The sequence below is a fragment of the Malus sylvestris genome, chromosome 7, assembly GCF_916048215.2.
Source record: "Malus sylvestris chromosome 7, drMalSylv7.2, whole genome shotgun sequence".
Classification (NCBI taxonomy): domain Eukaryota; kingdom Viridiplantae; phylum Streptophyta; class Magnoliopsida; order Rosales; family Rosaceae; genus Malus; species Malus sylvestris.
Genome location: NC_062266.1, coordinates 33,575,590 through 33,589,501, shown reverse-complemented (window position 1 = coordinate 33,589,501; position 13,912 = coordinate 33,575,590). Strand labels below are relative to the sequence as shown.

The window sequence follows — 13,912 nt, the reverse complement described above, 5'->3', positions numbered from 1 at the left end:
ATTCCTAACTACAAATGTTCATTGACTGAGGTCTTATTAGTTTTCAGATTTTAATCGAAGTCCTTAACATTAATGTATTAATGAATTTCAGTGTTCTAAAAACCGGTTGAGGCGGCCGCTAGGCGGCGCTTGGGCGCTAGGCAGCGGTGCTTCGCTGCGATTAACTCAAAATCGTTTCATAAATCGGCAAGGTCTGTGCAGACACTGGGTTGTTTGGCAGCTATAAGAGAGAGAGAAAGAGCGAGCACCTTGGAAGCAAGAAGAAGCTCAGAGAAGAAGCGAGAGAGGCTGCTGTGGAAATTTACAGAGCAACAGAAGAAGATGAAATGAAAAAACAGTGTAATCGGAGAAGGAGAATAAGAGAAAAAATAAAAAAATTAAAACATCAATGGGGCTTTCCTCTTCCCAAGCAGAAGAGGAAAAGAAAAGAAAAGAAAACTGCTAACAAAAAAAAAAGAAGAGGAAAAGAAAACCCAAAAAAAATTATGTGAGTCCGCTTTCCAAGGATTAAACAGCTCCACCTTTTCGAGAACGTCACATCCCAGATTGCATCCAAAGTCACCCTATTTTTATTTTTATGAACGAAAAACGATGAACGATTAAGGAAGAACCGGACACGTGTATAAGACGCATCCAAAGTCTTCCTATTATTATTTTTTATTCTTATCAACGAAAAACGATGAACGATTTAAGGAAGAACCGGAGACGTGTATAAGAACAAGTGTGATAAGTGAGGCACAGCGGCAAAACCATAATAAAGACAGAGAGCTAAGAGAGATACGTGAGCACAGCGGCAAAACCCTAACAAAGACAGAGAGCTAAGAGAGATACGTGAGCACAGCGGCAAAACCCTAACAAAGACAGAGACCTATGGAGGCGACAGCTATAGTTTTATATCCATCACCTCTAATTGGGCACTTAGTCTCCATGGTAGAGCTAGGCAAGCTCATACTCACCCGCCACCCTTCTCTGTGCATCCACATCCTCATCACCACCCCGCCCTACCGTGCCAACGACACCGACTCATACATCACCTCCGTCTCCGCCGCCAACCCTTCCCTCATTTTCCACCACCTCCCCACCATCTCCCTCCCTCCCTCCCTCTCCCCCTCCCGCAACCACGAAACCCCAATCTTCGAAGTCCTTCTCCTCAACAACCCTTACGTCCACCAAGCCCTCCTCTCCATCTCCCACAACTTCTCCATCAAAGCTTTTGTCATGGACTTCTTCTGCTCTGTCGGGCTCCCCATTGCCACCGAGCTGAACATCCCCAGCTACTTCTTCTTCACATCCAGCGCCGCCAACCTCGCTTGCTTCCTCTACCTCCCCACCATTCACAGCATCACTGACAAAAGCCTCAAAGACCTAAATATCCTTCTCAACATTCCAGGAGTCCAGCCGATTCCTTCCTCCGATATGCCGAAACCGATTCTTGAACGAAACAACAAAGTGTATGAACATTTCCAAGAAAGCTCAAAGCAGTTCCCGAAATCAGCTGGGATTATCGTAAACACGTTTGAATCTCTCGAACCCAGAGTTCTCAGAGCAATATGGGACGGTCTGTGCTTGACGGAGAACGTTCCAACTCCACCGGTCTACCCCATCGGACCGCTGATTATTTCCCATGGCGGTGGAGGCCGCGGGGCCGAGTATTTGAAATGGCTGGACTCACAGCCAAGTGGAAGCGTGGTGTTCCTCTGTTTTGGGAGCTTGGGATTGTTTTCAAAGGAGCAGTTGAAGGAAATTGCGATTGGGTTGGAGAATAGTGGGCACAGATTTTTGTGGGTGGTCCGTAATCCTCCAGCCCAAAATCAAATTGGGCTGGCTATTAAAGAGTCCGATCCGGAATTGAAATCTTTGCTTCCGGACGGGTTCTTGGATCGGACTAAGGGTCGGGGTCTCGTGGTCAAGTCATGGGCCCCGCAAGTGGCAGTGTTGAATCACAACTCGGTGGGTGGGTTTGTGAGTCATTGCGGGTGGAACTCGGTGTTGGAATCGGTGTGTGCCGGTGTGCCGATTGTGGCTTGGCCGCTCTACGCGGAGCAGAGATTCAATCGAGTGGTTTTGGTGGAGGAGATTAAGATTGCTATGCCGATGAACGAGTCAGAAGACGGGTTTGTGAGAGCAGCGGAGGTGGAGAAGCGAGTTACGGAGTTGATGGACTCGGAGGAGGGCGAGTCGATCAGGAAGCGTACAAAGGATTTGCAAAACGATGCCCATGCAGCATTGGGTGAGACCGGGTCGTCTCGGGTTGCATTTACTAAACTACTTGAATTCTGGGGCAAAACCTGTTAGACTCCAACCCGGTTTGTGACTTTGTAATTGTATTTCCGGCCATGATTTTCTTCTTGTCTTATTTTATCAACGGAATCTTCAATTACAAATGATTAATAAGTTCATGTCAATCATTAATTGTATTTTCGAGAGGGGAAGGGTATATGTCCCCTCTATTTTTCTTGTATTTTGTTTTTTCAGTAAGGGTAATGTTTATGTTTCTTTTTTTTCTTGTATTTTGTATTTTGTTTTTCTTGCTTTATAAGGGAAAAGGTTTATGTCCTTCTAATTATGTATAACTTTTTTTTATATATATATATCAATAAAATTTTCTCGTATTGCTGATGTTTAAAAAAAATATATTTGTCACTGTTGGCCGGTCAACCATGTAGCATTTCGCAATTTCCATGCACAAACACTATTGAACCACTCTATTATTGAGAGATTCTAATATTCTAAAGACACAAAGAGTTGTTTATTTACCGTAACAAATAAATTTTAAGAGTTTCGACTTTAAGTTCTAAATTGATAATTGCATACCTTAAAAAACCATCAACCATGTCAAGATAGAAAGTTAAGGATAATGTTAGGGAGATCAAAATTTTAAATTAAATTTGCAAACCAAATGATGTATCGCCAATAAAAAAATAAGCACGTTAATCAATATTATATCAATAATCCAAGAGCAATGTTAGGAAGACTAAATTTGCAAACTAAATGATGTGTCACCAATAGAAATGAGCACGTTTATCAATGCTTAAGTAATAACTCAATTATCAACTTCTATGTCCTTTAATTTTCAACACTTAGGGTGCGTTTGTTGCACCGGACTAACTCGGATTGTACTAGCTTTAGGGACTAAGCTGGATTGGCTTAGACTAGACTAAGCTGGATTGATTTAGTGAAGCGTTTGGTAGAATGACGGACTAAAAAAAAAGAATAGTTAACAACTATAATTTTATATCATTAAATACACATTTAATAATATTTTATTTTTTATTCAAGCTTTTTCTTTGTGTTTGTGTCTGGAACACTCTCCTCTCCCTGGGAGTTAATTCTTTTCTTCCTCGTTAGTGCCGCTCCCCAACACTCATTTTTTCCTGCAAAACAATAGCCTTCAAAACAATTTTTCCTCCAAAATCGTCCCTAAAGCTACTCTCTCCTTCGTCTCTCCATTTTTCTTTGTACCAAAGCTACTCTCTCCTTTTCTCTATCCATTTCTCGGGAATATTCTAGGAAAATAATTTTTTTTTTGGGAATTTTTTGGGAATTATTGGGAATAAGGAAGAATTTTTATATGGGGATTGTTGTTGTTTTTGTTTTGATTTTTTTTTAAAATTTTGGTGTGGAGATTTAGGCAGTGGGTGGGCTGGGTTTCAGATCTAGGAAAGAGAGAAGCAGATAGATGGGCAAGGGAGAGAGAAGCAGATGAAGCAGAGTAAGGGAGAGAAGCGGACGAAGAGAAGCAGATGGAGTGAAGCAACGAAGGTCTTAGCAATCCGATGCCTTTCGATGGGACTCGCTAAGACCGTCTAGAGACGTCCTTTGTCGAGGCGAGTCCCGGCTAGTCCCACTAAAGGTTATCCTGCTACGTAACAAACACGGTATTGCTCTGAGTTTTAATCCTGTCCAGTCCAATCCTACTTAGTGAGGGCAAACAAACACCCCCTTAGTTTACAAATTTAGTCTCCTTGGCATTACCCATAATTCAATAATCAACAACCAAATCTTGGTTTAAAATTTTGGCATTCCTAACCTTAGCTTTAAGTCAATATCTTCGAACAAACTAAAATGGAACGTAGCAGATACGGAGTTCATTTAGCGAGAGGATTGTGCCTAATTTTTTACACAATTGTTTAAATCCAGAGATCCATTTTTTTTATTTTTATTGGAAAGTTGCCAGAGTTGTGGATTTCGATTTGAGTGGGCGGGTAGTTTGGATTAGGGCCGGGAAGGTTCGGCGGTGACGGGAGGAGGGGAAGGGAAGAGTACGCATGTTTTTATATTTTTTTATAGTTTTCAGAATATCAAGATATTTTTAAAATTTTCTGTGTACCACATGGCAATCACAATAGAAACAAATTAGAACTTAGGAGTATGATTATCTCGCTTCCAAATCTCCCTCTTCTTCATTCTTCTCCTATTTGAATGGTTACGATTAATTCACGTAAAAAAAAAGGTAAGAGGGGAGGAAAATGAAGGAGAATTAGAGAAGAGAGAATCCTACTTCAACAACTTGGCCCATGCCACGTAAAATCAGAGACTAAACATGTTTTTTAATGGAATTGACAAAAAAATGGAAAAGTGATGAAAAATTACGTTTTAGGAGGCATAGTGGTGTAATTTGAGTTTCAAATGCAAAGTGAGATTAAAAGTAGAGTACCAAGAGGCATAGTACAAAATAAGTCAGAGATATATATTATGTCCATGCCAAGAGAATAACCTTCATGTCTCTTGGTGCCAAAATGACGTTCTACAAAGCTAATTATATATTGTTATGTGAAAACGTTACAATTTTTTTGGAGTGTCAATATTACAATTCCCATTCAGTAACTGTTGAAAATATTATTTAAAACCATAGTTATTTTCCAACTACCAATATATGTCCTACGTAAAATTTCCAAAGATGTATGTCCTACGTAATTTTTCCAAAGATGTTTGTCCTACAGATTAAACAGCAATACGCAGTCGTTCAACCATTAGAGGAAAAAGTTGACACTACGTTCGTCATCGAAGAATTTGTTGACGCCATGGCTTACGTGCGTTTTAAGATATGTGGTGACTAACAACATGAATCTTTTTGGTGTACAACCTGGAATAAATGAATGGCTTAGTTTGAATCTTTTTGGTGTACAGCCGGGAATAAATGAATGGTTTAGTTTAGCACAATTATCGGCTAAAGTTTTTATCACAAATAGTTATTGACATGATTGTTCTTGAGATCTGTTAAAGTTTTTATTACAAATAGTCATTGACACGATTGATCTTGAGATTTTCGAGACGGTGAAAGTTTTCTTCTGGTTGTTGAGGTAGAATAAATGAATGGCTTAGTTTAGCACGATTATCCGCTAAAGTTTTTATCACAAATAGTTATTGACATGATTGGTCTTGAGATTTTCGAGACGGTGAAAGTTTTCTTCTGGTTGTTGAGGTAGAATAAGTTGCTTACAAATGCTCATAGGTTTAGAATATCGAAGATATTTCATTATTTACTAACATTGTCAATATGGAACTGAGAATACATATTTTCGAGTCTTTGAGCACCGAATTAAACCTAGTATTTGGTAAAGACATACATACATTAATTTATTGAAGGCTAATGCTAGGGAGACTGAATTTTTAAATCAAATTTGGTAAACCATTTGATGTGGTTATTGATTATTACTTAAGTGTTGATTAACTTGCTTATTTTATACTGGTGCCATGTCATATGGTTTGCAAATGTAGTCTAACAATTTGGTCGACCTAGCATTACTATTTGTTAAAGGTTAAACTTAAATTGGAATAAATGTCTAAAAATTGCAACCCACATAGCTAATAACTAGTTATTATAATCGAGGAGGACATACAAAAATATTAACAACCAAAAAGAATTTTTAAATAGTAGAAACCACCACTTATGATTAAACTTCTTGATCATTTGACCAAATTTTGTAATTCGTATTCTTATGAAAAGAAATTAATCAAAGTTGAAAAGTAAAAAACACACTAACGATTTTGAACCAATGACTTCCTCCTTATTTTAAGGAGCAGAAACCTCCCCTTCTTGTTAAACTTCTTCATCATTTAACAAAATGTTGTAATTTTATATTCTTATGAAAACATATTTAAATATACCTCCATATATTTTTGGTGCCCTCGATTTTCTAAGGCCCCAGATAATCGATCTACTTGTGTTGGGCCAACCCTAGTCTTGAAATTGATCCATCCCATCAAGATGATGCCTCAAATTGAAAATCGATTAATGTGGTTCTTGGAAATCAATTAATGTTGTTGATGCACAAAATCAGTGAGGACTTTGGTACAACAAAAAGTGTCAAGTTTGTGACCTTCGCTAGATTGCTCCGGTCACTAGTGTGGATAAGTATGTAAATGGATAGAGACAAGGAAGCAAACACAAGATGTACGTGGTTCACCCAGATTAGCTATGTCCACGGAGTAGAGGAGTTCTCATTAATTGTGAAGGGTTTACATAAGTACATAGGTTCAAGCTCTTATTTAGTGAGTACTAGTGAATGATTTAGTACAAATGACATTAGGAAATATTGTGAGACAATGATTTCTATTTATAGAAGAGAGTTTCTAGTTTCATTCTGACATTGACACGTGTCGTGTTGTGATTGGCTTTTGATGTTGACATGTGTCGCACTATGATTGGCTTTTGATGTCAACATGTGTCGTGCTATGATTGACTTCTGATGTCAACACGTGTCGCGCTATGATTGGCCTCCTGACTTAAGTGAAACTCTTCTGGGTCCTTGATGGTATAACGTTGACCGGTGCTCAGTAGTTTCGAGATTGGTCAAGTATGGTACAAACAGTGCTCCCCTAAGTTCCCGAGTGAGGGAAGCTCCTCGATTGGGGACTTGCAAGATCCAAACCATTGAGCAATCACGAAACTTCTACGTACAGAAGTGTGGTATCATTTTCACTTGCCTTATCTGTCTCATATGTAGATGTGGCATCTTCTCTGGAAGTACTTTTCCTCCATCCAGGGGTGGTATCTTTAACCGATGAAGATGCACAAGGTAATGTATCAATTTCACTTGAAGCTTACTTGTAGTTTCGAGTTTGGTTAAGTGCGATACAAACCCCTATAGTAGGAGTCCCCCAAGTCGCTGAGCTAGGAGATTTGTCGAATGAGGTAACAGACAAGGTAAGCAATTAGACTTCCAAGCAAGCAACCTGGATCGGAGGTTTGACTTCGGCTTCCGGTTAATTGTTCTCCTTCTCCTTATGTCGTAAACAACAATAAGGATAAGGAGAAGCAAATGAAGAAGAGATGATATGAGATACTTTTGCTTTTGAAGAAGTAACTTTCCACAGGCTTATTCTTGAACTGGGCTGGAGGGTTTTCTGGTTTCCTCTAGAGTATAAGACCGACTCAAGAATTTGAGGGTCAAAACAAGTCCATCAAATCTAGAGTTTGGGTGAAAGAGTCATCTCGAGGCTCGTCGGGTTGACTGTTGCCACCGTGAAGATCCAAGTTGGCTTCGTCTGGGCTGGTCTTTATGACTTGGTCATGTATAGAAAGGGTTTCCTTAGGCACATGCATGTGCTGTTGCTTGACCAAAGTGTTGTAACATGATCGTGCACTAAGTTTATCTCCTTTGATGTAACCATTGCCATAGGGGGTTGGAAATTTCATCAACAACATATGTATGGATACCATGGCCTTATGATCATTAATACCTGTGCGTCCGAAGATGACATTGTATGCCGTTGGGCAATCAACCACCACCAAGAAGTTAATGGTAATGGTAACTGTGTAAGGGCCTGTACCAATGGTGAAAGGTAAGTGTATGCTCCCCAAAGGTTGCACGATATCACCGGAGAAGCTTATCAGAGGGGAAATCGAGCGATCGAGCAAGTGTTCAGCTACATTAAGTGCCCTGAAAGCTTCAGCAAACATCATATTGACCTAAGCCCCCGTGCCTACCAGGATTCGTCGTACTTCAAAGTTGGCTATATGAGCTTCCATGATCAGTGGGTCGTTGTGAGGGTAGATGTTACCTCTTTCTTCCTCAGGGTAGAAACATATTGGATCCCAGTTAGGCTTTTGATACTTACCTCCCCTGATGTCTTCCACGTGAAACACTTGGTGGCCAAACCTTAAAGCTCGTTCACTATTTTTCATAGCCCTGTTGGAAGATTTAGATATGGGTGTGCCACCACTTATGGAATATATCACATTCATCTGGCGTTGGTTATGGTTACCCATTGGAAGGTGAAAGAGGAATTGATCAATTTTTCCTTCAAGTGCCAAAGTTTTAATATGATCACGAAAGGTGATACACTTCTCGCCGTCATGTCCGTTATGCTCGTGGTAGCAGCAAAACGTGCCCGTGTTCTTCGTGGGCTTGTAATCCGAGTGCCTCGGCTTTGGCTTCCGTATCAAGTGTGCTATGCTGGGGTAAATGGCCACGCATGTGGCGTTCAAAGGTGTGCATGCCTCATACCTCGGGGTAGGGGTTGTCCTGACATGTGCTTGACCCACTGTGTTGACTGCCTGGGGTCGAGGATTATCAAGGCGATACCCTTGGTTATCGCGGTAGTGTCCCTTACTCTTTTTACTAAAATGAGATTGGTGAAGATGGAAATCTTTCCTTTTGCCCTGAGATTGATATGTCTATTGACTTGCAAAGTATTAAGTAAGGCAAGAGGAGGCACCGCTGCCGTTTGGAAGGTCGAGGTCTTCTTATTTGGTTGGATATGGCTTCCACTCCCTACTTGCTGATAAGGGGTGGCTGTGAGGGGTTTCCCTTGATATGTCATTGCCTCGGCGGAGGCATGATTATAAGCATGTGCCATCACCTCAGAGTAAGTCTTCCAAGTGTTGGCATTGATCATGTACTTGAAGAAACAGTCATGTAGGCCTGCTGTGATGGCTTTGAGAGCAGTCTTGTCGTCTGCCTCGGCACAACAGGAATACTCATGGCTTAAGCGGCCAGCATACATACGTAATGACTTGTCTGGCTTCTGGCGAATAGTGTACAAGTCATCCGCATAGTGCAAATGATTGGTCTGTAAAATGTGTTGAGAAACAAACAGTTTCCTCAATTCCTCAAATGAGTCTACCGTCTCAGGTGGAAGACGACAATACCAGTTTAGAGCTCCATCATAGAGGGTAGAGGGGAAGAGAAGGCATCGCTCTTCGTCGGTGTGCATCCGGTATGCCATGGTGGACTTAAAAAGGTTAAGGTGTTCAATCGGGTCTTCATTTCCAGTATAGAGTTGCAAGCCAAGCTTCTGCTTTGTCTTTACTTGGAGTGGGTGTCGAGGATCCTCCTTGTAAGAGGGCCAGGCCTAGGTTGGTTCCAATCAAGTATCTCAGCTTGTCATTCGGCTTTCAACTTGTTTACTTCCTTAAGAAGTTGTAGGACAAGAGGGTCCTGAGTGGAGTCATGTACCACTGGAGCTTTCTTTCGTAAATCTCCATCTCCTTTTGAAGGTATGAAGGTTTGATCAAGAGCATTTGGTTTTTCCCTGGACTCGCCGTACTAATTTCCAAGGTATGTATGTCGGAACATCTCTGAGTCCCCTATACCTTTGTGTTTCTCTAGGACTTGTTGCCCCTTCCCCAAATTGGTAACCGGCCTGGGACATGGGAAGGGACCAAGTCTTTCAGAGACTCTTGAGTCATTGATCTTTGAGCTTACATGGATGGGATTGTCTCGACGTTGCTTTTGGAAATCTCGACAGTTGAGAAAGACGGCTTTCGATCCTTCCACTCCTTCTGTAAGGAGGTGTCTGCCTCCACTTCTCCTACTTCGGGTCGAAGCAGCTGGTTTGAGATAAGTCTCATGTCGATCAATGTTTTGATGATTAGCTCGCTCCTCATCAGGGATACCCATGTCGAATGAAGGTGACTTTCTATGTTGGGGGGCACCCAGATGATGGTTGATGTCCACAGGGGTAACGAGCTTGCGTGTTTGAGTACACCTAGTTTCATGGAGCATCTCAAAAAGCTTCTCATACTGCTTCTGGAGGACCTCATTCTTCATTGCTATCTTGTTGTTCTGAGCTTCTAACTCATCGACTTTAGCTTGAAGAACAACCATTTTTCCTTTCTTCTTTCATTGTCTCGCACCAAGTGCAAGAAGGGTGTCATTCTGCGTGTTGTGGCTTCTTTCGCTCTCCATGTTGGAGAAGGATGTTTGGTAAAAAAAGAGTGTACAAATGGTGGAAACCAGCTTAACAAAGCTAAAGAGAGTGGGAATAAGTGTCGTTCCCACAGACGCCGCCAATGTTGATGCACAAAATCAGTAAGGACTTTGGTACAACAGAAAATGTCAAGTTTGTGACCTTCGCTAGATTGCTTCGGTCACTAGTGTGGATAAGTATGTAAATAGATAGAGACAGGGAAGCAAATACAAGATGTACGTGGTTCACCCAGATTGGCTACGTCCACGGAGTAGAGGAGTTCTCATTAATTGTGAAGGGTTTACACAAGTACATAGGTTCAAGCTTTCCTTTAATGAGTACTAGTGAATGATTTAGTACAAATGACATTAGGAAATATTGTGAGAGAATGATATCTATTTATAGAAGAGAGTTTCTAGTTTCATTTTGACATTGACACGTGTCGCGCTATGATTGGCTTCTGATGTCAACACGTGTCGCGCTATGATTGGCCTCCTAGTTGGAGGGAAACTCTTCTGGGTCATTGACGGTATAACGTTGACCGGTGCTCAGTAGTTTCAGGATTGGTCAAGTATGGTACAAACAAATGTGGTTCTTAAAAATGAGTGTCACAAATCAATGTCGTTCTTCCATCACAATTATGTTAGGTGTTGATGTGGCACATAATCGAGTCCCACAAGTCTAATTAAATGTTGACATGTGGATTAAAAATATTTAAATAATAAAAAAAACAATTTTCTTTATAATTTTATTTTTGTAAAGAGGAAGATGAACTCCCACCCAAGCACTGGTGGTGGGAGGGGAATGTTTAAATTTTTAAGAAAACAAAAGAGATGTGGGATGGGGTATTGGGAGGGTGGGAGGAGAAGAAGATGTCTCTTTTTTTTTTCTTTTTTCTTTTTAAAGTTTTTAATTATACAAAAATTAAGATTTTTTATTGTTCAAATATTTTTAACCTACATGGCAATATTTAATCAGATTTGTGGGACTAGTTATGAGTCAATCACTACATAACAGAATTTTTAACACAATAGGAAAGGACGTTACATATTGATTTACTACACCTATTTTCAGAGACTATGTTGACCTATTTTTTATTTCAAGGTCTATCTCGATAGAAGGGGTTAATTTCATGAATCATGTGTGATTAAATCATTTTTTTTTCCTCTTACCATGTTGCAAACCAAATTTATTATTTAAAAAAAAAAAAAAAACAGACAACAATGGTCAGAAATACAATTAACATTGACATGAACTTATTAATCATTTGTAATTGGAGATTCCGTTGATAAAATCCGACAAGAAGAAAATCATGGTAGGAAATACAATTACAGAGTCATAAACAGGCGGCTTGGAGTCTAACCAGTTTTGCCCCACAATTGAAGTAGTTTAGTCAATGCAACCCCAGACGACCCGGTCTCACCCAACGCTACATGGGCTTCGTTTTGCATAGCCTTTGTACGCTTCCTCATAACCTCGCCCTCCTCCGACTCCATCAACTCCGTAACTCGCTTCTCCACCTCCGGCGCTCTCACAAACCCATCTTCTGACTCCTTCATCGGCAAAGCAATCTTAATCTCCTCCACCAAAACCACTCGATTGAACCTCTGCTCGGCGTAGAGCGGCCAAGCCACAATCGGCACACCGGCACACACCGATTCCAACACCGAGTTCCACCCGCAATGACTCACAAACCCACCCACTGAGTCGTGATTCAACACCGCCACTTGCGGGGCCCACGACTTGACGACGAGCCCCCGGTCCTTGGTCCGATCCAAGAACCCGTCCGGGAGCAAGGATTTCAATTCCGGATCGGACTGGTCTGTAATAGCCACCTTAATTTGATTTTGGGCTGGCGGATTACGGACCACCCACAAAAATCTGTGCCCACTGTTCTCCAACCCAATCGCTATTTCCTTCAACTGCTCCTTTGAAAACAATCCCAAGCTCCCGAAACAGAGGAACACCACGCTTCCACTTGGCTGTGAGTCCAGCCATTTCAAACACTCGGCCCCGCGGCCTCCACCGCCGTGGGAAACAATCAGCGGTCCGATGGGGTAGACCGGCCGCGTGGGAACGTTCTCGGCCAAGCACAGGCCGTCCGATATTGCTCTGAGAGCTCTAGGTTCGAGAGATTCAAACGTGTTTACGATGATCCCAGCTGATTTGGGGAACTGGCTTGAGCTTGCTAGGAAATGTTCGTACGCCTTGTCGCTTCGGTCAAGAGTCGGTTTCGCCATATCGGAGGAAGGCATCGGCGGGACTCCTGGAATGTTGAGAAGGGTATTTAGGTCTTTGAGGCTTTTGTCAGTGATGTTGTGAATGGTGGGGAGGTAGAGGAAGCTGGCGAGGAAGGCAGCGCCGGATGTGAAGAAGAAGAAGCTGGGGATGTTCAGCTTGGCGGCGACGGAGAGCCCGAGAGCGCAGAAGAAGTCCATGACAAAAGCTTTGATGGAGAAGCTGTGGGAGATGGAGAGGAGGGCTTGGTGGACGTAAGGGTTGTTGAGGGGGACGAGTTCGAAGGTTAGGGTTTCGTGGTTGCGGGAGGAGGCGAGGGAGGGAGGAAGGGAGATGGTGGGGAGGTGGTGGAAGATGAGGGAAGGGGTAGCGGCGGAGACGGAGGTGATGTATGAAGCGGTGTCGTCGGCGCGGTAGGGCGGGGTGGTGATGAGGATGTGGATGCACAGAGAAGGGTGGTGGGTGAGTATGAGCTTGCCTAGCTCTACCATGGCGATCAAGTGGCCAATTGGTGGTGATGGATATAAAACTATAGCTGCCGCCTCCATAGCTCTCTGTGTTTGTGAGAGTTTTGCCGCTGTGCTCACTTCACGTACCAGTATCACACTTGTTCTTATATACTTCTTCGGTTCTTCCTTAATTACTCGATCATTTTTGCTGATAAAAATAAGAAATAAAAAAATGTTATCCGTCCACTTTTTTCTTATTGGGAAATCAAGATTTCTGAATTATCATCTGTCCTGAAATGTCTTTTTCATCTTTAAATTGCGGGTCAATAAGATTCTTGATGAGAAATTTTTCATTGTGATCAGAACACGAATGGTATATTACGTGTTATCGTATAAGTGGTAAGAAGTTTAATTTTTTTAAGTTATTAATTTTCTATGACACATATTACACCACCATTTGTATAGTGACACATGATGTACCATCCCGTGTTCCAATTATATTGAAAAATCTCTCGTTCTTGTCCATTTCAATTGTCCTTTTCGATGCAAAATTTCAAAACAAAAGACTCAGGGAGGAACAAGGAGCATGCGTGCGGAAATTTGGAACGAGTCCAACTCGATCCACCAACCGCGAGCAGGCAGGCATTGCCACCCTTGGAACACGGTTGGAGGTGAGTGAGAGTTGAACACTATTTATTTAATTCTGAAAAATAATCAGTTTCCGTAATTGAATGTATCTCAATGTAGCCCCACTTTCCAGAATCAAGTAGTTTTCAATGCAACATTCAAACAAAATTATAATCCATGAGAAATCCAATCCGTATTCTTGGTGGACTCGGAGGAATTAGAAGTATGCGTGCTTTGATTTTAGGAAAACTAATGAAAAGGGCTTGAAAACTTTGAGTTTTAATGATAAGGACAAAATAAAGGGTAAAGTGAATAGTACCAGGATTGACTTTTTAGTGTAAAAATGTGGTTTTTCGTTAAAGTGAATAGTACCGGGTGCTTTTCGTTAAAGTTCCCTTGATTTTTAAAGCGCGCCCACCAACTGCCGCAAGTAGTGAATGTTGTAGGATTATTCCAATCCA

General features: G+C 41.6%; 2 protein-coding genes across 2 annotated transcripts; one reads left to right on the top strand and one right to left on the bottom strand.

Moving 5' to 3' along the window:
- The first annotated feature begins 721 nt into the window (after positions 1-721).
- LOC126627924 (UDP-glycosyltransferase 88A1-like) lies at positions 722-2,505 on the top strand. Its single transcript, XM_050297490.1, has 2 exons — positions 722-818; positions 869-2,505. The coding sequence occupies exon 2, from the start codon at positions 871-873 to the stop codon at positions 2,293-2,295; it is 1,425 nt and encodes a 474-aa protein (XP_050153447.1). The 5' UTR covers positions 722-818; positions 869-870; the 3' UTR covers positions 2,296-2,505.
- Positions 2,506-11,361: 8,856 nt separating this feature from the next.
- Positions 11,362-13,010, bottom strand: LOC126628254 (UDP-glycosyltransferase 88A1-like). The gene has a single exon (XM_050297873.1). It carries the CDS (start codon positions 12,921-12,923, stop codon positions 11,496-11,498), a length of 1,428 nt encoding a protein of 475 aa, XP_050153830.1. The 5' UTR covers positions 12,924-13,010; the 3' UTR covers positions 11,362-11,495.
- Between the last annotated feature and the right edge of the window lie 902 nt (positions 13,011-13,912).

Coding starts and splice junctions, on each gene's coding strand:
- LOC126628254 (XM_050297873.1), bottom strand. CDS start 12,923: ATGGAGGCGGCAGCTATAGTTTTATATCCATCACCACCAATTGGCCAC.
- LOC126627924 (XM_050297490.1), top strand. CDS start 871: ATGGAGGCGACAGCTATAGTTTTATATCCATCACCTCTAATTGGGCAC.